The sequence below is a fragment of the Fusarium pseudograminearum genome, chromosome 4 (genome assembly GCF_000303195.2).
Source record: "Fusarium pseudograminearum CS3096 chromosome 4, whole genome shotgun sequence".
NCBI classification, from domain to species: Eukaryota; Fungi; Ascomycota; class Sordariomycetes; order Hypocreales; family Nectriaceae; genus Fusarium; species Fusarium pseudograminearum.
This window is the reverse complement of record NC_031954.1, coordinates 878,903-901,699: the sequence shown is the minus strand read 5'-3', so window position 1 is coordinate 901,699 and position 22,797 is coordinate 878,903. Positions and strand designations below refer to the sequence as shown.

The 22,797-nt window shown below is 49.1% G+C and overlaps 6 protein-coding genes across 6 annotated transcripts, besides 1 other annotated feature; 4 read left to right on the top strand and 2 right to left on the bottom strand.

Annotated features, from left to right (window-relative positions):
* Window positions 1-3,899: 3,899 nt before the first annotated feature.
* On the top strand, window positions 3,900-5,023 carry FPSE_01587 (uncharacterized protein; the record flags this gene model as incomplete). The annotated part of the gene is made up of 2 exons (XM_009254707.1): window positions 3,900-4,870; window positions 4,924-5,023. The coding sequence occupies 2 exons, from the start codon at window positions 3,900-3,902 to the stop codon at window positions 5,021-5,023; spliced, it is 1,071 nt and encodes a 356-aa protein (XP_009252982.1).
* Window positions 5,024-7,128: 2,105 nt separating this feature from the next.
* On the top strand, window positions 7,129-8,713 carry FPSE_01588 (uncharacterized protein; the record flags this gene model as incomplete). Its single annotated transcript, XM_009254708.1, has 4 exons — window positions 7,129-7,287; window positions 7,339-7,600; window positions 7,668-8,251; window positions 8,300-8,713. 4 exons carry the CDS (start codon window positions 7,129-7,131, stop codon window positions 8,711-8,713), a joined length of 1,419 nt encoding a protein of 472 aa, XP_009252983.1.
* Window positions 8,714-11,522: 2,809 nt separating this feature from the next.
* FPSE_01589 (uncharacterized protein) lies at window positions 11,523-12,476 on the top strand (the record flags this gene model as incomplete). The annotated part of the gene is made up of 2 exons (XM_009254709.1): window positions 11,523-11,826; window positions 11,884-12,476. 2 exons carry the CDS (start codon window positions 11,523-11,525, stop codon window positions 12,474-12,476), a joined length of 897 nt encoding a protein of 298 aa, XP_009252984.1.
* Window positions 12,477-13,168: 692 nt separating this feature from the next.
* FPSE_01590 (uncharacterized protein) lies at window positions 13,169-14,699 on the top strand (the record flags this gene model as incomplete). The annotated part of the gene is made up of 2 exons (XM_009254710.1): window positions 13,169-13,226; window positions 13,276-14,699. The coding sequence occupies 2 exons, from the start codon at window positions 13,169-13,171 to the stop codon at window positions 14,697-14,699; spliced, it is 1,482 nt and encodes a 493-aa protein (XP_009252985.1).
* Window positions 14,700-15,173: 474 nt separating this feature from the next.
* FPSE_01591 (uncharacterized protein) lies at window positions 15,174-15,947 on the bottom strand (the record flags this gene model as incomplete). Its single annotated transcript, XM_009254711.1, has 3 exons — window positions 15,174-15,440; window positions 15,497-15,655; window positions 15,732-15,947. The coding sequence occupies 3 exons, from the start codon at window positions 15,945-15,947 to the stop codon at window positions 15,174-15,176; spliced, it is 642 nt and encodes a 213-aa protein (XP_009252986.1).
* Window positions 15,948-17,273: 1,326 nt separating this feature from the next.
* FPSE_01592 (uncharacterized protein) lies at window positions 17,274-21,913 on the bottom strand (the record flags this gene model as incomplete). Its single annotated transcript, XM_009254712.1, has 4 exons — window positions 17,274-18,641; window positions 18,693-21,509; window positions 21,573-21,675; window positions 21,735-21,913. The coding sequence occupies 4 exons, from the start codon at window positions 21,911-21,913 to the stop codon at window positions 17,274-17,276; spliced, it is 4,467 nt and encodes a 1,488-aa protein (XP_009252987.1).
* Window positions 20,755-20,835: a microsatellite.
* Window positions 21,914-22,797: the final 884 nt, after the last annotated feature.

Sequence of the window (22,797 nt, the reverse complement as noted above, 5' to 3'; positions counted from 1 at the left end):
GCTCGACCCAGCAACGCGATTTCTTTGCATGGGAAAAATACTTTGATTACCAAGACTGTCGTTGTGTTTGACCAAATGTTCATTATGGATTAATCTTGTGACGCAACTTGTGATAAACATCTTCACACCAAGATGTAGAGATGCACTGTTGAGCTTCAACCGAAAGCCTATCTATAGGCACGTCACTGAGGTAAGGGATCTATCATTAATACGACGCATGTGAAGCAAGCGAACGGTAGTTCGTATAAAAGGGAAGACTCTCGGTAATCGTACCGGTTTCGATCTTCAGATTCGAGGCCAATACGAGGTTTCGTTATTCGCCAAATACAGGCTAAGCCCAGAGGCACGGAAAAGAAACGGCAATAACATGCATGCCACGGTTCACATGGAAGCGAGAGGCATCGTATTGGACAAGGAATAGAAGTTAAAGACTGAGCGGTTGTGTATTAAGGTTGTCGAAACTCTTATAGGTAGTCAGGGAGTTGCCAAATCCTGCTAAGCGCTTCGCATAACAATGCTCGTTTCGGACTTTATTCACATGAGCTCATTGAAAAGAGCTGAAGGGCGATCAACGATTAGCCGATGTTTCGTTCGGAGACTCTGTCGGGAATTCAGCTGGCCCATGGATTTAGAGAAGGAAAGCATCCGTCAGCGACAAGCATCACTGGTCTGTATTTGACGCATGACGTGAACTCGGGTTCAAGACCTGTGGGCCGCGTTCTTTTGTTTCCATGTCTAGCCTGGCAATGGCTAGAAAAAAAGAGTGAGATCGACAAGACATTCGCTGAAACAACAGAGATCGACAAGAGCTTGGCGCTTCGGAACGTGCAAAGACATCTTTGGTCAGTAACGGCGCTATTGTCTAGGACTAGCAGGACGATCAAGATAGAGATGACTCGTCATGCTAATTTCCCCATTTGTTCTCGTTTGTTTGACGTGTTTGACTTTGTTTTTAGAGCAAACGTCGAGATGTCGGTTTCCTTAGTTTAGGTTTGTTTGTAGTCTCCTATAGCGGAGAGAATTATAGGAGACTGATACGCTATTTCGTATGCATAGCGGCTGTTCAGACGGATAAAATGCGGACTATTACTCTGCAATCGTTGCCAAGCTTTGGTGACAGGTGGAAAGATCGTCAGGAGAAGGCGGCAAGCCACTAACTACCGGCTGGGGCATTGGCTCACAACCAGCCAGCACAAAGCAGGGGTGTTGTGGTGTAGTATTTGGTGATGAGACATTTGTATGTAAGTACTATTATGTAGATGTCAGTTGACGTAAGCAGTGGAAGACGCGGATGACAGAACGACTAGAATAGAAGCATTTCGTAAACGTTGACTACAACACTAATCAATGTATCAAGAAATTGCAGTCGATGATCGATTTCTTTAACTTGGATCCACGGACAACCCGATTCAACATCGCGTACAGATTGTGGACCTGATTCCTCAAGCCGCGTAAGACGATAATATTGTGGTTCTTGTTTCATCACTTGCAGAGCACGACTCATTCGACGTCATGGGAGTCTGTTTTGATCAGCATCAGTAAAGTCGAAATGGCTTGAGCCTAATGCATGGTGTAACAAGGGAGCAGTTATCGTAGCGGGAATAAGCTCACTCTCAAAGGCACAAGATTGGACGATGTTTAGTTGATTGATGGCCATAGCGGCAGCCTCGATGTTTCCGTCGCTTTTGAGGCCTCTTTCAATGCCAATCCATATGCGAAACAACCCGTCACCGACTCAGAGCATGCTTTTGTCTAGAATTTGGAAACCTCCTTAATTGGTACAGCAGGTAAATTTCAACCTTGATTTTTCTAATCATTAAGATTAATCTTTCCAAGCAAATTCACAGCGAGGTAACCGAGATATGTTCCAAGCAGCCTGCGGCTGTGACAGTCGATTCTTCCACATTTAGAATTCTGTGATCTCGGTTGGTGTTTGATTATGATGTTGCAGTTTTCTACCCTCCCTCATATCCACATACTAGACTTAGACTACGTACCTGGCTGATCAAGGAAAACAAGCTTATGAGATCGGAAGATTAAAAACGTCAGCTGTACGAATTGAGATTGTTTGTTCAACACAGACTTCCGATAGCCTCATCTTAAGCATACATACACTAACACGCAATAGCCTAATTGATGCCAAGTTTTATCAAGATGCGCATCGGGGACTGGGACTGGGACTTGGGATTGTGATGTGATACTTGGCTGGTGGGTTCCTGCATTAATCCAACTTGGAGTGGCGCAGAGGACCCTTGTCAACAGGAGGTTCCTGGCTCCACGGACGGCGGATTAGGCTTGTCTCAGATTTTGTGAAATAAACAGAGAGCGAATCAGACTTGTCATGCAAGCCCTGAATAAAAATCAGCTGGTGGAGTAAGAATGATGTACGGTTGTGTAAAGTCAATTGGTTGTTGGAGTTTATGCCATGACACTTTTTCTCTGACTGTAACCAGCAAGCACACTCATCAAGTTGATATGTACATTGTTAAGATTTTATCTTAATAATGAAACACAGAGACTTCAAAATCATCCCATAGCGTTCTTAATGCCGCTCGCATGATTGCGAAACAAGACATGTCTTGGCTTCTGATAAGATGAATCCAGGGTCTCGGAACAAACAATGGATAATGCTCGGACCGATGTTTTACACAGATGGAAGATGGAAGGAAGCCGTCTTGCGCAGAGGCAGGAACAAGGCAATAGGGCCCTTGCATAAAAGGGATGGACACTTGCACAAGTCCTTTTATTTTGGCGGTCGGCTTCCAAAGGAAGGTGCATTCTAGGGACCTGCTAGCAGTACCCCAGTAAGAAAGCGCCAACATCCACCAACTGTTCCCCGCCAGCAAAAGACCCCGGTTTCGCCTTTGAGCAACTATCCCTGATCAACATGCACCAACCATCGATCCTCATATTATGCCGCGCTCCAAAGTGCTTCAAAGTAAAAGCCGATGAGAGACGGTGAGAAGGGAATCCGATAATCGCCCCGAAAAAATCGCAACTTTTTACTGAGTCCGGAAGTTATTCCCTTGCTTTTTGCGGCAACATTCTCAGCCTCTATCAATCAATCCTTGACGAACCGTTCGTTGAACTTGGCGCTGCTAAAATCCCCCCTCCTGCATCAAGCAGCCACTCAGTGTCCAAGCCAGGCCTGTCGATCCCTGGGTGTGGCGGTCTCCACTTTAGACGACCGAGATGAAGAGGGTGAACGGAGGGTGAATGGTTGATGTTCAACTGGTCCACTGACCGACAATGACTTGACACTTACTCTATGCAAGGAATCAAATTCCATTGCCCTTGGCAAGCTGCTAAGAAAAGAACCATCTTGGAAATCGAAAGCAAGCCTCACGAACTCGTCAGCACTGACCTTCAAGGCCGCACAGCTGGACGCCATAGTATCTATCTGCCGTGCTCCTAATCATCCTGTGGCCCGTGGCTCGCAACTGATGGCGATCCAACCGCCAACCTTTCAAGGATGATATGGAGCTCGAATCCACAGGCCACAGGACGCACCATGGGTGACCGGCTTTGAAAGACTGGGGCAAGTGGCATGGCTTCCCCCAGCTTCGATGCTAGGTTCACACACTTCATCCCATGTTGGTTGCCTTTTCTGGAACCCCCCTGGGACCCAGAATGGATGGCCTCCTTGGATGAGGGTACGTAATTTCTGTACAGGAGTTGCTGCTCTATGGATCGATATCGCTATTAATATGCAGCCATCCTGCGACCTCAAACACTTTCTTTCCTCCTCTCTTCTTTAGCCCAAAAAGCCATTTCAAAGCTGCTAGTTTCAGAAACATTTGACTTAGGTCGTCCATTCTTTCACCACTTTCAACATACCAACCTATTTTTAAGCTTATAGCTTCACTTTCTTTACCAAACTTACAAACAAATTCGTCAAGATGCGTTACTCTACTGCCGCCGCTGCTTTCCTGGCCACTGGTGCCATGGCCCACTACGACGAGGTTTCCAAGGTCTACGAGACTAAGCACGTTACCATCACCTCTTGCGGACCTGAGGTCACCAACTGCCCTGCTCGATCTACCGTCGTCAGCACCACCTCTTACCCCGTCCCTCCCAAGGTCACCTCTGCTCAGCAGGGCGCTGACACCACTGAGGCCTACGAGGTCCCTGAGGTTCCTGCTACCACCGAGGCTCCTGAGGCTCCCACCACTGAGGCTCCCATGACCACCTCTACCATCTACTCCACCAACATCAAGACCATCACCTCTTGCGGCCCCGAGGTCCCCAACTGCCCTGCCACTGGTGGCACCCCCGTTGTTGTTACCGAGACCATTGCCGTCTCTACCACCATCTGCCCCGTTGAGCCTACCGGTGGCAGCGAGAAGCCCGGCAAGCCTGAGACTCCTGGCCAGCCCGAGAAGCCCGAGCAGCCTGAGACCCCCGAGACTCCTGGCAAGCCCGAGCAGCCTCCTGCTCCTCCCGCCCAGACCCAGCCCGAGCAGCCTCCCGCTCCTCCTGCTCAGACCAAGCCCGTTGTTCCTGAGCAGCCCGGCCACCCCGGTAACGGCACCGTTCCTCAGCCTCCTCCCGTCTACCCCAACCCTCCCGCTACCGAGACTGGAGCCAAGCCTATCGTTCCTCCCACTCCTGTCCCCGGCCAGCCCGAGCAGTGTGTTCCTTCTCAGTCCGTGACTGCCATCACCAAGGAGTACACCACCGTCCTCACCAGCGTTGAGTACTCTACTGTCCAGGTTCCTTGCGCCACTGGCACCAACCCTACCACTCCTGAGACCCCCGAGACTCCTGAGAAGCCCCAGAACCCTGGTGAGCCTGAGGTTCCCGCTCCTACCGGACCTGCTGCTGGTGTTCCTCCTCCTGCTACCACCCCCATCGGCGGTGGCAACCAGACGTGAGTATCCCGATATTCTTTGCCATTTGTACATTTTACTGACTCTGTTCCAGCATGCCTACTCCTCCTGCCGTCACTGCTGGTGCCTCTACCTTTGCCGGCTCCGCTTTCTTCGCTGCCGTCGCTGGTATCGCCGCTTTCATCATGATCTAAGCTATTCCTCTTTTCAACTGTGTCTGTTTAGGCCTGCTGGCTATGGCAACTCATGAACTCTTCTGTATTTAAAGTCTTTGCATGTACAATACTCGACTAGGTCTTTGAATACCACCGCTATCTTGGCGTTTTTTACTTTGTATATTATTATCTCTAATCTGCAGTCTGGTATTTGCGATTGGAACTACCTTATGCTGTTTGACGCAACTCTGTTATGATTCCATCGGCGTGTCTTTCTAGGGTACTCAAATAATTACTTGATCTTTCTTCGCTTGTGTTTGGACATTTTATGCAAAGACGTTGGAAATGGATCTGTTTAGGAATGGTGCCAAGAATCCTAGACAAGCCACCAGCATGTCAACCCCTGGCAAATCTGGGGTGAAAGGACGCCAATTCATCTGATCCACCCGTGTCATTTCCCGAATCTCGCATCTCGGTGAGATCTTGAGCACTGACTTGTATGGTTATTTAATTGGGAATACGCAAATTGCCAAATATCGCTTCTATCATTTTTGTAGCTTCATCTCCATCTAATAGAAAGAACGCAGAGTCTGGATGTTTGTAGGTAACAAGGATACTGTGAAAGATGAAACGGCTCATTTAACATGGGAAGTTTGCTCGGAGATGGTGTGAGGTTAGTTGCAGGGGTAATCAATTTTCGGAGGCTACTGCTAGATTGCCTATTTGAGGATGACTTTTGATCCATCTCTGTATAAGTATGGGTTTCACAATGCATGCTGTGAATAGTGTCAAGCTGAGGGGACTGTATTATCCAAGACATGAACCACACAGCATCATCTGCGTGCATGCCCTCTTATAGTTTTATTGTGAACTCTGGAAATGTTTCATCCCGCTGTCCTCTGCTGATATCATTTCCATTTCTAACCTTTTAGGCATACCCTGCACCGGGTAATAAATATATCTTGAAAAATAAGAACACAAGTTACCACCGGCTTATTATCTACCTCCGTTGTCGGGTAAAGAAGTCTGTTTGTCGTTGCTAGAGAACGTTATCGGATAGGTACGCTTTCAGTAGCGAGGTTTCCAAGGGGATCTGGATAAACACTCGCCGCCTGTTTCTAAACAGTAAAACCTGCTCAAGCTGGCTGAGCAGATTATTCTATCGGTTATGTGACTGTTTTTTGAACTGTCGTTTGTTTCTGACTGAGTGTTTGCAAGTTGTGAATGAGTACCACCATAACCCAGAGCTGTCTTGGGTATGCTCGTTAGGACAGCCTCTCAGGTTAGATTAATACAATGAATCACCGGCATTGACCGGCAATGTCCGGATGACAATAGATCCCCCGCATGAGGCGTTCTCGATATGGACTTGGGGTAAGTCGCTTAAATAGAGTACGAGGTTGGGGAAATGTGGCGTTAAATTGAACATCGGAGAGAGGTGCACTTGGTGAGGCTTGTTCTATACGATGAATTAACTTTGAGTTCAAGGGATCTTGGTGTTGATTGACATAGAAATATTCAGAATTGGACCATGGGATTTGCCGCTGGGAAAAGAAAACAAACAAGGTGGGAGAGTGGCATTGTGTTAGTCAAGCTTGGGATAGTAAGCTAAATATTGTACTGATTGGCGTTGTTCTGACTATATGTTGGTTAACTTGGGATAGGCAAACACCATATCGACCAATTCCAATTGCTCGTGATAGAGTGCTCGACTCCAAGAACTAGAGCTGCAATGGTAGCGGATATAATGAACCAGGATACATCCCAAGTTTGTGATTTCTGTTGTGGCAATACACACGATTTTGTTGAAATGTCAACACCAATAGCAAGAGAAAAAGCCCCGAGAGCAAGAGTCATTCGGTACTTTCGCAGTGCATTTACTCCATTTTGTGGCTTGCTGCTGGGCACTTTCCCAAGGAGTGTATCGAGTTGTGGATCCATCACGATGGAAAACCGAAAGAGAAGGAGAAGGAGCAGGTCAGATGCAAACTGTAAAGAGAGGCCCGGATCCAAATGCTCTGATTGACTCAAGCTTAAAAGGACACGAATTTCCCCTGTCAATCACTAATACTTGGTCTCTACACAAGACCACATCCTCTTATAGTTTATATTACATTCCCTCCTCAACACTCGCTACCGTTGTTATGTCGTTCGTCGCTGTTCCTCCACAAGAGAAAAAGACTGCGATTGATGAAAACTCATCAAGCCTCGACAAGAGCCCTTCGCAGCCAGCAGAGAGCTCAGACGTCATTGAAGATGCCGTCTTTGGTCGTGTCACAGGCGAAGGGCCCAACTACCGCAGTGTAAGAACCTCAGTCTCTTGGGTCAGTCACATCGTCAGCTAACAAATACAGCTGGGCTGGATTGCTACAATTGCTCTCATGACGAAGACCCAGATCGGACTTGGAGTGCTTAGTATTCCCTCCAGTTTTGATACACTCGGTATCATCCCAGGCATCATTTGTCTCTGCACCATCGGTGTCATGACCACTTGGTCCAGCTACATGGTCGGCGTGTTCAAGGCCAACCACCCCGCGGTCTACACTATCGATGATGCAGGTTACGAGATGTTTGGAAAGATTGGCCGTAATTTCCTTGCTGTCGCTTTCTTGCTCAGTAAGTCATCAAATAACTTGTCACCTTTCCTCACCATTCAAGATTCTGCTAACACTACTACTCCCAGACTGGATCTTTATCTCTGGCTCTGCCATGTTGGGCATCTCGATCGGTTTCAACGCCGTCTCCAAACACGCCGCATGTACCGCCGTTTTTGTTGCAATCGCCGCTGTTCTCACCTTTGCCTTTGCGAGCATCCGAACCCTGAGCAAGATAGGATGGCTTGCCTGGATTGGTCTTGTTTGCATCATGACTGCTATCTTTACTGTCACCATTGCCGTTACTCTCGAAGAACGCCCTGCTGCTGCTGTTGGAGTCGACGAATGGGAACCTGACTGGAAACTCTTCAACACGCCTACTGTCCAGCAGGCCTTCGCCGCAATCGGTTGCCATGTGTTTGCTTTTGCTGGTACTCCCGCCTTCTTCTCCATAGTAGCAGAGATGCGCGAGCCAAAGTATTACAACCGTGCGTTGGTGTGGTCTCAGGGAATTGTGTTTGTTGTCTATATTGTCATTGGGTCTATTGTCTACGTCTACTGCGGTTCTTATGTCGCATCCCCTGCACTGGGTTCTGCAGGGCCCATGATAAAGAAGGTCTGTTATGGCTTTGCACTTCCTGGCCTACTTGTTACTGCCATGATCGTCACTCATGTAAGTCTCTTACCTTTTACTTGAGGCTTTGACTAACTTTGAAACTAGATTCCGGCAAAGTACATTTTCCTTCGTATCCTCCGTGGCTCTGAGCATCTTCATCGCAACAGTCTCATTCATTGGGGAACTTGGCTTGGTTGTACAGGCGGTATTACTGTGACTGCCTACATCATTGCCAGCGCCATCCCTATCTTTGGCTCCCTTGTGGCGCTCATCGGCTCAACCTTTGGCACTTTACTCTGTTTCCAGCCATACGGATTCATGTGGCTGTTCGACAACTTTAACCGCAAGGATCGTGACAAGAGATGGAAATTCATGGTCGGCTGGAGTGTGTTTGTCATCCTGGCTGGCACCTTGATCATGATCCTTGGCACTTGGGGGACCGCGCTGGAAATCAGAGATGCAAGCAAGCTGTCAACGGGCACTCCATGGTCCTGCGAGGACAACTCCAACGCACACTGACCAAGTTTGGGCGATTACATTCTCTCTTGTGTTTGTTTTATAGTGTATGATTCACAGATATCCGTTACATTGTAGTTTAGCAAAACCCTACAGGCGTCAGTCTTGGCTTTAGGAAAAAGAAACATGTTTACTCGAACAGAACTTGTCACTGTGGTGAGAGGTCGATTTGCTTTGGGATCAGCAACTTGAGATAGTGTTCAATTGAGTTTTGATTTCACCCAGGGTCATTAACCTTGAGTTGTTGACGAATCACTTATTGCCCGGTCAGCAGCTTGGCAGGGGTGCAAGATATAGCAGATGCAGATACCCAGATAGGCATTCCATGATGTTGAGAATCGCTACGATGCAGGCCAAGAACTTGGCATAGTCGAGACCAATACGGTGTCGACACTCTTGGTCACAGTTATTCTTTGGTATTTAGGTAAATCACCGCGCGTGGTGTATTTTTCGTATATACATAGCACAAGGGAGTATCGAGGTCCGCCTTGACTCCAAATGTTGAATCTATAATGTCGATTTAGAGGGAAAATGCTTTGAAGCTTTATCGAGCGCCATGCTATGTGCATGACTTGGTCACGTTGTACCTTTAGATAAGCAAAGAGGACAGGAGCTCGGCCAAAGTCAATTGCTGTGACGATGGATTGATCGATGGCTGAACACGGTACTAGGTGAATTAACTGACCAGTAATTTCTGCTATTGTTCGATTCAACATTAAACACTCCCTGCGATATCCGATGGTTTCTGGGACAGTATCGAGTTCTCGGGGTTCGGGAAGATATCCAAGCCACAAGAAGTTGTATAGATCGGACCGAGGACACTTTAACTTGTGGAACTTTTGTCTGGTGCTCTTCTCGACTGGTCTGTCCTTTATGTTCGTAGTCTTGTGATCGGCTCGTGGGGATTTGGAGTTTGGAGGGGAAGTTGTGGCGGATAGAGAGGCTTGATAGTTCTGAGTAATAATCAACACTTGGAGTTGTAGACTGGAGTAATGCTAGTAGCGATACTTGGGTTCTTCGATGGGAGGCAGCCGTAGTGGTCATGGGTACTCCGGATATAGACAACTGTTGCGAGGCACTCAAGCAAGGCACAATGGTAAAAAGGTGACACTGATAGGCCATGCTGTGTTCCTTGAGTCAACTATATGCCTTACAGCATATTCAAAAAGATATATAAGATGCAAGTTATGATGTGTCAAACATGAATGCGTATTTGCATGTATTGGGCTGTATTGGGCCATGGTTGAAAAGAGCATGTAAGCATCGTCTCAATGATTCAGTTGAAAGATAGACTGCTGAGTTGGACCCATTTTAGAATTGGCAAACCATGAGTCAATGTTTATTTGTCATTAGTATAAAACGCTAATCGGAAATGAGGACATGAGGCTGTGTTATGTCCGCACTCGAACCGGGTCATAACACGGGCCGAAATCCGTCAACGGTACGGACAAGGACACGGAGTCGGACCAAATATGCTTCGACTACTGTAAAACACGTCAGTTCCACCGCTGAGAACCACTATGCTAGTGGATTATTTCCTCACTAGTGTTATGCATAGCTTTGTCCTACGTATGCTAGACTAGCTCTTACAGCAAGAATCTGACAGTGGTTCAGGTATGGAGCTTGGGTTTGTTTCGATATGACAGCTTTAAACTAAATTACAGAACAGTTACACGTACACGTGTAAAAATAAGAATTAAACCCGCTGGAATGGATGGTAAGATAATAGTTTGGTGGATTGTGATGAGATTGGCTTGCGTACTTGAGCTGGCGGTCAGATTGCGAGACTAGGACAATGTTTATCCATACAAATCACAGGAGAATATCGACTGCTTATTGCGAGGTGCAAAAGGACATTATTTGGAGAGTGGTTGCTGAGTGTTGTGGTGTATACCAGATGACGGCGATTTAACCGGTCAGCCAGCGATGGATATTAGAGAAAGGGAAATTGTTTCGAGAAGAATAGATCAAGGCTGAATATCGATGAATGACGCGTAGCTGAAATACCGTCTAGGCATCTTGGCATGAGCCCTATGAGGCTATGCATCCTTTGGGATATGGTCGACATGGTGATTGGTTCGTTGAGTCGGACTCGCTTCTCGCATTTCCTAGCGGCAGATCAATTACTACGTAGAGTACCATTGCAGCGAAGGCTATCTTTATCTCGGACAGGGATTGCATGTTTTGGTAGTCGTTGGGAACAGAACTTTGGGTAACCTATGTGACTATTCATACGAGATGAAATGATAGTTGCAACCAAATCAAGACCATCACAAAGCCATGCGATTAATATCCCCATTAACAAAATCCTCTTGCTTACGGGCTTTTCTGAAACAAAAAGTAGGTAGACCTTGAACTAGCTCGCATTCTCTTAGCCTCTTGACGCAGCTTGTCAAATTGCTGACACCGCCCCCCGTTAGTCTTATGGAGGCTTATGCTCTGGTCGCATACCCATTGCATGACGATCCTTGCTTGTTCCAATAGAGTCTCGCCTATCGACTTTCGTGGAGCGACCGTAGCGGCGCTAAAATGCGAGAGCGATGGGAGCTTAGATAGCTTAGCTTGGAGGATGAGCCTCAAACGCAGCAGGGGCTGTTACACACATCATAATCCGAGTCCGAGTCTGTATGAAATATGATGGATATTCTGTATATACAAAGTGTTTTATCATGTCTATATCAATCAGCATCTTCCCCAGCTAACAAGAGGTTTTATCATCATCACACTCTCATCTCAACACAGCTTCAACAATAAGCTTACATTGATCCTTCATACATATTCCTCTCTCACTAAATACCAACCAACCAACAACATGCCTTACAACTATTCCATCAACCCTCAAGACGCCTTTGGCTCTGACTCTCCCTGCGATCTCGACACTTGCCCCATCGACTGGAGTCTTTACGGTTACCGACCTTCTCTCGCTGCCAACATCGCCTTTGTCGTTTTCTTTTCTCTCATCGGTATCGTGCATCTCTATCTCGGTATTCGATGGAAGAGCTGGGGTTTCATGACTGGTATGCTTCTGGGCTGCATGTCTGAAGTCATTGGTTATGTTGGTCGTATCATGATGTGGTACAACCCCTTCTCTTTCAACGCTTTCATGATCCAGATTGGTAAGTCACATATCCTTCTACTCTACAATCATCACATACTAACAAGTTTGTCTCTAGTCTGTCTTACCATCGCTCCCGTCTTCTACACTGCTTCCATCTACGTCACTCTCTCCAAAGCAATCAACTACTTCTCTCCTGAGCTCTCCCGCTTCAAGCCTCAGCTCTTCATCTGGATCTTCATTCCCTTCGACATCGTCTGCCTCATCCTCCAGGCCGCTGGTGGTGCCATGTCCACCGAAAGCAGCAGCACTGCTGGTGTTGATATCTCCATGGCCGGTCTTGCCCTCCAAGTCATCGTCCTCGTTGCCTTTATCGCCGCCTTTTCCGACTACATGATCCGATACTGGCGATCTGGTAAGGCTCAGGCTTTTGGCTGGCGCATGACTGCTTTCTTTGTTGGTCTCTCTGCTGCCATCATCCTCATCCTCGCTCGATGCATCTACCGTGTTGCTGAGCTCCGCGAGGGATACGATGGCGAGCTGATCAAGCACGAGATTCCCTTCATTATCCTTGAGGGTGTTGTCATTGTTCTCGCCGCTGTTGCTCTCTTCTTCGGCCACCCTGGTCTTGTGTTCAACAAGTCCGAGGTCAACAACTCTGTATCACAGACTGAGAAGGGTGTCACTTCCGGCTCAGACAACAACTACTGAGCGATTCAGGACTGGTCTGTTTAGAGTGCGAGCTCGACACCCAAAACGACTCCTTATCACTGTGTGTTTACTCTGGATTAATTGTTAAACGAAGAATGTTTTGCTTGTGTAGCGATATTTCTTGGCTTATTTGTATTTGGGACGGATAGAACTTGATACCATTTGCTCTGGCGATATATACCAGCCATTGAGCTTTGTATGACATGATGGGAAAGATTTAGGATGGGACTTATAAGAGAAGAATAGAACAAATCAATGATTTGAACCAAAGCAAAAGCCTGAGCCAGTGATACTATGAAAGGAGACTCATCGTCAATCTAAAAAGAGATATGAGCTTGACAGCACAGTGATACTATTGTGAACAGTGATTGTTTCAATCTTGTACTTCCGCATTAGGAAGCTCAAGCTCCGATAAGATAAGCCCCGCCTCCGTGATAAGTTGTGGTAGGTACGGATACCAGTTGGATGCAACTTCCCGTAGTGACGGACCAACCACATGACCCGTTTTCCCAACGACGCCTTTGATCTCCAACTTAGTTCTAAACTCCCACCGCTTCCTCTTCCTTTCACCATCTCTTCACCAGATGCTCGCTTTTTTTCGTATTTCTTCACGACGTATACTAACAATCAGATCCGCAATTGCAACTACCCCGCGCCCATTCGCATATTCCTTCTCCACTTCTTCGCCCATCATGGCACCTCCTCAGGAAGCTCTCGATTTTGTTGACTTTGTCAATGCGTCGCCAACTCGTTAGACTTTCCAGCCTCATGGTATAAATAACCCTCTAACATCTTATAGCCTATCACGCCGTTCAGTCTGCATCAGCCCGCTTCGAAAAGGCTGGCTTCAAGCTTATCCGTGAGCGCGACTCGTGGGCTTCAACCCTTCGTCCCGGCGGAAAATACTACCTTACTCGCAATGCATCCACTATTGTTGCTTTCACCATCGGCCGAAAGTGGCGTCCCGGTAACCCTGTCGCCATCGTTGGTGCCCATACCGATTCTCCCTGCCTTCGATTGAAGCCTGTTTCCAAGAAGACCAACGTCGGCTTCCTCCAAATCGGTGTCGAGACATATGGTGGTGGTATCTGGACCTCATGGTTCGATCGAGACCTGAGCATCGCTGGTCGTGTTTTGGTCAAGGAAGGCGACAACTTTGTTCAGAAGCTTGTCAAGGTCGACAAGCCTTTGGTGAGGATTCCAACCCTCGCTATCCACCTCCACCGACAGACCAACTTCGACCCCAACAAGGAGACCGAGCTTTTCCCTATCGCAGGACTTGTTGCTGCCGAGTTGAACAAGGATGTCAAGGAGAAGTCCGAGGAGAAGAAGGATGATGGCGAGGAAGACGAGGAGTTCAAGCCTCTCAAGGTTATTACCGAACGACACCACCCTCAGGTCCTCGATGTTATTGCAGCCGAGGCAGGAGTTGAGGTTTCTGATATCGTAGACTTTGAACTTGTTCTCTATGACACTCAAAAGTCATGCATCGGCGGTCTTGCTGATGAGTTCATCTTCTCTCCCCGTCTTGACAACCTTGGCATGACGTACTGCTCAGTAGAGGGTCTCATTGAGTCGGTCAAGAACGAGTCCTCTCTCGAGGAGGATGGCACTATTCGTTTGACTGTCTGCTTCGACCACGAAGAGATTGGTTCTACATCTGCACAGGGTGCTAACTCTAACCTGCTGCCATCCGTTATCCGTCGTCTCTCAGTTCTTCCCGGAAACAGGGATGCTTCTAGTGAGGGCAGCTACGAGGCTGTCCACCATGAGGGCGAGGATGCTACAGCATACGAGCAGACTCTATCACGATCGTTCCTAGTGTCCGCTGATATGGCCCACTCTGTGCACCCCAACTATGCTGGAAAATACGAGTCGTCGCACCAGCCAGCCATGAACGGTGGCACTGTGGTCAAGATCAACGCCAACCAGCGATATGCCACTAACTCGCCAGGAATTGTTCTCATTGAGGAGTGTGCTCGCACAGCTGGTGTTCCACTTCAGCTTTTCGTCGTCCGCAACGACTCGCCATGTGGTAGCACCATCGGCCCTGGTCTCGCTGCTGCTCTGGGTATGCGAACACTGGATCTCGGTAACCCACAGCTCAGCATGCACAGCATTCGTGAGACCGGAGGCACTGCAGATGTCGGTTACGGCATCCGACTATTTAAGGAATTTTTTGAGAAGTATGGATCCTTGGAGCCCAAGATCCTCATCGATTAAGCTTTAGAGGTGGAGTTATGATGATGACGTATGACGACAGTGGAGTTGAGCGAGTGAATGAAACGTTTGGCGACTGACTGCGCCGATAAGTTGAACATAGTACTATACATAGTCATACACATTTGTCTTGAACATAAAAGACAGTGAAACAGTTGACCTATCATAAAAAAAAAAGACCAAATAAGTAGTGAACCTAAATGGATATACCCAGACACGGCCGACCCCTGTCTCGATGCTTGTAACTTCCAATATAACGCCGTGGGATATCTCTGGTAATTCATATCCAGATGAGAGCATCATGATGCCTCAATGCCGTCCATGATCATTAAACAAACAATGCCCTCCCAGCAAAACCTCCTGTCGCTTTGTACCTTTGCTGGATCCACATGATCCACCCATCAAGTATGTAAAGAGAACGCCTGCAACACCATTCCCATCCCATCTTTTCCCTTTCTTTTGTATTGTAGTATCCCATCAGATTTGCTCCTCGTCGTCTGACGGCACGATCTCTGTCGCCTGGGAGTCTATCGAGTCTCGTCGACTCCTCGTCTCAGCAGCCGCTTCCACTTCCTCTTGGACAGGCGCAGGCGCAGCGGGGGACACGGGACTCTGCACGCGGACGACGCGCGGGGATTCGCGGGGCAGCGGTCGTTGTTGGAGTTCTGAGAGGGGCACGGTCGTTTGGCCTGTGCGGACTTTGTAGTTGGCGAGCGATAGGCGAAGACGGAGTGTTTCTGCTCTCTGTTTCGTTTTGTTAGCGAGGTGTTGATGTAAGTCGGGACGGGAAAGAAACGTACTTGTCTTATTTGCTGGCGTGTTAATATCGTAGGTTGCTGCGTAGTCGCCGCTGGTGGAGCTGTATCATGATCGCTCGTGGTGGTGACCCATGATGCATCGTTGGCAGACGTGTCGAACACGGAGCTCACGTCAGGACTGGCACTTCTCACAGACGCGTCCTGTACAATCAATGTCAGTAAGTCCATTCTCTTTCATGACAAGCTTTGTGTATCCTGTAGATGGGGAATCCCATACCTCATCACGTCCCAGACACGCCTTCTTAGCCGCCGGCGCGCTACCCTCGATATCGAGCAGCCTCTTCCTTCCCTCGATGGCCATCTTGACAGGACTGTGACCCAGCGTAGGCTTGAATAAGTTCTTTGGTGCAGCAAGCGCGTTGGCATCCAAGGGAGCGAGGGCGCGTCGCTTTGCAGGTGAAGATGTAGATGATGATGTCGTTGAAGGCTCCATTGCCTTTTTTTGTGGCGGTTGTATATAAGAAGCCCGTTTCCGAAGTATAAGAAAGAAACGGATTAGATGATTGACTTTCAAATAGGAAAGGATATGAAAAGGCTGCGCGTCTTTGATAAAAAGAGGGAGGCGTGGTTCAAAGTATAGCGTGTTAGTGGGAACGAGGAACGTTGGATGGGAAAGTAAAGTGGTGGTTTTGTCTAGGAGGGACGCGGGCGATAAGATAAGGTGGGGGAATTGATTTCAGATGTTGGCGTTTTCCCGATTGATTGGAGAAGACGATCTTTTAGTAAGATGGGCATTCTTTAAACACGACAACAAAATTATATGATACAGTAAAGAAAGAATTTAATTGGTAATCCGAAACGCTGTCATTATTTTACTGCTGCATCTTTCATGTCTGGTGAATTAACAATATATTTAATACATCAATAGTCTCCCTCCCATTCCATCACCAAAAAGACTCCATTCCTAAACCAGCAACCAATTAATACGTCCTTCGCCTGTCACGTCCACGACCAGGATCTTTACAGACTTTCTACACGGTCGCGCTTTATATCCTTGTCTTTACAACCCCAGCCAACCTCGCCCATTCTATTTACTAATTACCGCATCGGGTCTAGCCTGGCTTATATAATGATCTCCAGCCCGTCAGTAGCTGCAGACATCGCGTGCCCGTGTAAGAGGGTCTTCAATCTAACCGAAACTGATCTAGCGCTTGCCCGGCGCGTGCCTTGTGGGGCTGAATTCCCGTCACGGCCCGGATGCAGGAACGGAGTCGGCCGGAGGAAGTTGACTCGGTATACTTTTTACATCACAATACAAACATCAGAATAGTAGACAAAGGTAGCAAAATGCTGGGTATCATTTGGTCCGAGTCCATGTCTATGGAGCTCAGGACCTCATCGCCACTGTCAGGACGAAGCGTCTTGATCGCCTCAACTGGACTAAAACAACCACAAAGCGCTCCAGAAACTACTAATCGTCAAAAAAGGACATAATGCATTACAAACATTGCCTCCCACCACAAAAATAACTCCTTATGCACCCTGCCAGATCACATCCTGCCTGCCACCCTTGGTTTAGAATAAAGCGCCTGCCATGATGCTTTCAACCCCTTCCACCTTTTACTGTCCACTTTCCAAAACAAAAATGCAAGTCACAGCGTCCAAAGCTGGAGTTTGATACAATGAGAAAATAACGCTTTGGTCCAAAGTGTGCCGCTGCCTGGGCTGTGCATCCCAGGCGACGTCTTAATTACTGACCCGTTTATGTTCTCGATGCACCTAGTCGTGTACTATCCAATGCCGTTCAACGGCTTGGAGATTATGAAGTAGCCATGTAGTAATGTTGGCTAGTGTCGAATTGGAAGGGCTTTGAAAAGTCCATCTTGACGTCGTCCCAGTCCGGTTCTTGCAGCGATGGTTGATCAAACAGCAATGCAGCATCCGCAGCCAGCATATCATTAATATTGCCACCACTGGTGTTGCCCATGTTGAATAATAAATCGCTATCCACGTTTTGCCAGTCAAAGTTGACTTCAAGGTTCGTGTTTTCAGGGATGTCACTGTTGGGCTCGCTGCTGCCAGTGTCCTTGGCAGACTCAGGGGTGTCCCTGGGCGTCAAATAGCTGAGGGCGTTGTAGTCGTAGAACGGGTTATCGTACACTCCAAGTCCACGATCGACTCCAAGGTTGCTAACCAGCATCTCGGGATCGATGTTGGCATTAGCCCATGGATCAGTAGCCATGGGGTCAGCAAGCTTGGCGTCAGCCTGCTTAGGAGTCGCGCCAGCCTTGACGCCAGCCTTGGTGTCTTGAGGTTTGCCCATGCTGCTAGCCGATCGCTTCATGTTGCCATCAGTAAACACAGGCGTGGCTGCTGTGGTGACAGGTGTCTGCCCTTGCTTGGAGTTGGTGATGCTCATCGAGGCCGCTTCGGCCTTCTTTGCTGAACCATCAGGCTCAAGTCCCAAAGCCAGAGCCAAGTTTTCTTGGACAAACTTCAGGGGGTCCTCCCGTGGTTTCGTATGCTCCTCAAGGATATGCTGCTGAAGAGCTTGCTCCGTGCTGTAACCAGTTGTCGAGAATTCACATTCGGGTTCCTTGCAAGTGAGAACCGGCCTGTGAGCAACTTGGGTTTCCGACACTCTTCGAACATCGGGAGAGGTCTTCTTGCCAGCTTGGGGCGAAGGAGTAGCGCCCACAGGCGTTTGTCCAGTCTTTGGGTCAGTCTTTTGCTTCTTGCGCGATGCGGGCAGCTGCAAGTTGAGCTCCTTGGGCCTTCCAACATAGGTAGGATTGCCTCGGGGAGATGAGGCACCGATCTCAAAGTTGAAGGGCGCTTGGGTGGTCGTAGGAGCTGGTGGTGCCTGTGATCCCTTGTTGCCTCCCTTGGGTATACTGTTCTGTTGCGAGCCTCTGCGGGCATTTTCGGGTACGGGCACTGGCTGTTGTCGAGGCTGAGGCTGTTGTTGTTGAGGCACAGGCTGTTGGGCAAGCTGTGTGTTCTGGGCCTGAGGTGTGACTTGCTGTTGAGCCAAACCTCTGGCTCTGATCATATTGGCAGCCAGATCCTTGGCCATGCCTTCTAGCATAGCGCGGGCTTCGGCGATCTCGGCGGAATCGATCGAGAATGAGTTCTTCAGAATAGACATCTTTTCGCCGTCGGCGAACTGCTTCAAGATCCTCCATCGCTGAGTAAAGTTAGTACGCATTGCTTCATTGGGCCTGAGAAATACACTTACCATTCTGAAGAACAGCTTTGCGCGAGTGTCGTCGCGTGTGATGTTATACCACTTTGTGAGGCCACGACCGATTTTGGTCATGTCCACCACAATCTTGGTGAGCTTGGCAGCCATCTCATCATGCTCCTCTTGGGACATGGGGATATCGTTCATAACTTCCTGCATCGACATCCGTTGTTCCTCCTGTCCAAGTGCCTTGAGGCGTGCCATAGTCTCACCGCCCTGTTGCTGTTGCTGTTGCTGTTGCATCTGGCCAGCCCTATTGATCTGCGCCTTTAGTAGCTGATTTCGTTGCTCGGGAGTGAGCGAGCTAAGATCCTGGGGGTTCATCGGCCTGGGGGCTTGGGGCTGTTGTTGTTGATTGGACTGTGACGCTGGTCTCGTGGGCACTTGCTTCGTGGCCTCGGGCACATCGAGGGCATCGTCGTTGCTTGGGCGCTTCAGGTTCTTCGCTGGGGCCGCAGGTGATGGGTTTGGAGGTTGAGCGCGGTTGTTGGCAGGCTGAGGTCTGGCGTTTCTCATCTGCTCGGGGGTAACGGTCGGCTGTTTCTGTCCCGCCTGTTGAGGAGTAGCATTCTGGCCCATCACAGCTGATGCTTGTACATTCTGAGTCTGGGGCGCCTGGTTTGGCTGGGGGGGTTGCTGGAGTTGCATATGGGCTTGAGGCACGCCCAGGTTCTGCATTCCTGGCTGGCCAGTGCCTTCATTACGAGCAGCTGCCTGAGCTTGAGCAACAGCTTGAGCAGCGGCATGCTGAGCCTGCTGGGCTCGTTGCTGCTGTTGGTTCATCCAGCTCTGCTTCTTCATTTGAACAACCATGTTGCGTAATTGCTCGTCAGACATATTTGCAAACGTGGACTTCGAGGCTCTAACCTGCTGGATCTCGCCGGCAGTTGCCTGAAGAATCTGAGGTGGGAACTGTATTTGCTGCCGGGCTGCCTGCAGGGGGTTAGGTCCTGGTCCAGCTCCCGGCTGCATGCCTGGGTTGACAGCGTTTTGGCCAAGTTGTTGCGGCTGCTGGGCTTGCTGCTGAGGGGAGAACTGTTGTCCTGGTTGCTGCCCCTGGGGTTGTTGTTGTTGCGGCTGCTGTGGCATCATCGTCGCACGCCGTTGGAGGATAAGCTGGAACTGCTTTTGCTGGATCGCCGCCAGTTGGTTCCGCATGTGCGGAGGGATGTTATTCTGCTGGAGCCACACCTTGAGCGGTCCCCATTTCTTGATCTCGGGAGGGATCTGGTTTTGAAGCTGGGTGAGAACTTGAGGTGGCAGATCCATCGAGTCCATCATGGCCAATTGCTGGCTAGGGTTGAAACGCGGCATTTGTCCTTGTTGCTGATTGCCATTCATGGGCACGCCGCCCTGCGACTGTTGCATACCAACTGGCACTTGACCGCCCATTTGACCCATCTGGCCAGGAGGGCGGTTGGGCATTTGCCCAGGAGTGTTCTGCCCACCGTTATTGCCCATTCCCTGACGCTTGCTCTGCCAACGCTGCATCACCTCGTTCAGCCTTTCCGGAGACAGGCCGCTGACCATGGCACGCTGCTCCTGCGGTAGATTGGCCAGCATGTTCTGGAAAGTCTGGTTGTTAGGTCGCTGTGCTCCTTGGTTGAACCGCTGGTCTCCGAATTGCACACCACCCTGGCCAGCCGCCTGGTTCATGTTGTTCCCAGGTCGAGACACGGGTGTGTTAAGAGTATTCAGTCCAGGGCTTTGAGAGGTTTGCATATTTCCTCCCATCCCCGGTTGGTTCTGCATCTGCTTCATCTGCTGGGCCTGAAGTTGTGCTTGAGTCTGTTGTGCAGCCTGGGCCATCCTTTGCTGGACGTTCATGTTCTGGTGAGGCTGTTGCTGTTGCGACGGTCGGGGACCTTGTTGATTTGCGCCATTTTGTCCACCCGGCTGGGGCGTCGGGTTACGGTTCTGTGCTGTATTGGCAGGCACTACCATCTGGCCTTGTTGCTGGGCCAAAAGCCCATTCCTTTGCTCGGCCTGTATGCTCTCCATGTTGGGCGGGAAAGACGAGAAGTCGTTGTTCCCTTGGTTATTGTTCGCCGTTCCGTGTTGCTGCTGCCCTTGCTGTTGCTGTTGCTGGAGTTGGGACTGCTGTTGACGAAGAGACTGCTGGCTGGCTTGCTGCTGCATCATGGTTGCCTGCTGGTTGTTGCCATTCGGGGGCATTCCTTGTTGCGGCTGACCCTGCCCAGCCTGTTGCTGAATTCGGTTCATGTTTGCCTTGAGCACTTGGAAAGCTTGGTTTTGGTAAAACCACATTAAAGGATCCCGACCTTGACTTGTCATCTCTTGTAGTTGAGCGGGGGAAATTCTAGTTTGAAGTTGTATGCGAGTGTGGGCTTTTTGTTGCTCCGAGGCGGTGTTAAACATTTTGGTGGCAAGCTCTGTAACTTTGTGCCTGTCTTGTGGTGAAAGTCGGGCCATTTCCTGGGGCATTTGGGTTTGCTGCGGGCGGCCTTGTCCAGCAGGTATTCCGGCCATTTGCTGTCCCGGGCCCATGCCGCGACCAGCCTGGTTAGCCATGCCCATACCCATATTCATGCCAGCACCCATGGATAGCTGCTGCTGCTGCTGTCCTTGTCCCATTTGCCCACCTTGCGTTGGGTGTTGCATAGGCTGGAAGCCTTGCTGCAGACCTTGGCCCATACCGCGTCCCATTTGCATGTTCATCATTGCTTGTGCTTGGGCCTGAGCCTGAGCCTGTGCATTAACGTTTATGCTATTTTGGAGGTTGGGCTCATTGGCCTGCCGCCGCTTAAAGAATTCCATAATTTTTTGGCCCATCTCTTGGTCGTAAGCTTCCTAGGAGTGGGTCAGCATATCGTACAAAACAGAGATGGACAAATAATATAACTTTCAGCATACCTTTGTGGGGGACTTGTGAAAGGCTTCACGCTCAAAGTTGCAGCCCCATTCAGCGCCTTTCATGTAATCACCACCATTCATAGCAAGGTTGATATTGGTGATCCTATGATGGTTAGCGAGGCTGAAAACAAAACTTGTGTGAGGGGGGGAATCAGAGCATACAAATTCATAGTTTTTCCCATACGATCAGAGATTGCTACATTTGCCTGCCAGCATATTCCAGTAAAAGGCTGCGTGTGTTGGACTAAGTTCTGATAAACGATTTGCTGGAGCTGATTGGGTGTCGGCTTCCGCATCGGCTGCTGCTGCATCATCTGGCCGGCCCCAGCCATATGCTGCATGTTGGCCGCCATGGCCTTCTTGAGGGGAACGAGAAACGTCCCAGTCTAGTGAAGAAATGTTGTCGCTCCAACGAGTAGATACGTTAATGTTTAAACGAAGAGTGGGAAGCTAAACAGCGGACAAAGGTTTGATAGAAAAGACAATCGAGCAAGGCAGTGTTTGACGGTAGTGTCCGTTCAAGGTTTCGACGTGGATGAGCGAGGCGAAGCTTGTGTCAAGGGTGCCTATGAAAACACAGGGCGGTCCATAAAAAGGCCGTCGTTTGTGCAACAAGGCAGCAAGGACTTTAAAACGACGAAAGATAATACGCTGCGCGTGTCCGAACGTGCCCGAGTCTTGGTAATGGCTTGTCTTGTTATCGAGAAGCGCCGCGTCAGTTGTGCAGCAAGGTTCGAACTTTGTGACGTCGCGAAGAAGAATCGCAACGATGGGATGGTGGTTGGGGAATATTAACAGGCTTTCGATTTGTTCGTCGATGTAGCGAAAGACGTAGCAGTGGAAAGTCCTCTGGTGTGGCCGTGATTCAGTCAGTCGGTCGGTATCGTCGAGAGCTGCAGTCGTTGTTATAAGTTTGAAAATAGTACGGGGGTTGTGATCGACTCGCGGTCGTGCGGGTTTGGGTTTGGGTGACGGTAGCGAATACAAAACAGCAGACTAACAAAAAGTGAAGAAAGAGAAACAAGAGTCGCTAGTCGGCACAAGCACGATCGAGAGTTTCCAGTCGACCTGTTGAATAAGAAGAGAAGGTGACAAGAGAGAAACAAGACATCAACCCAGGGCGGTCGGTGCTAGAGGTTTGGTGTTGTTTTGGTGAAAAGGTCGCAAGCGCCTTGGGTTGGGGGTTCCAAGGTGGTAGTAGTCTAATGTGCCCGTGGTGTGGAAT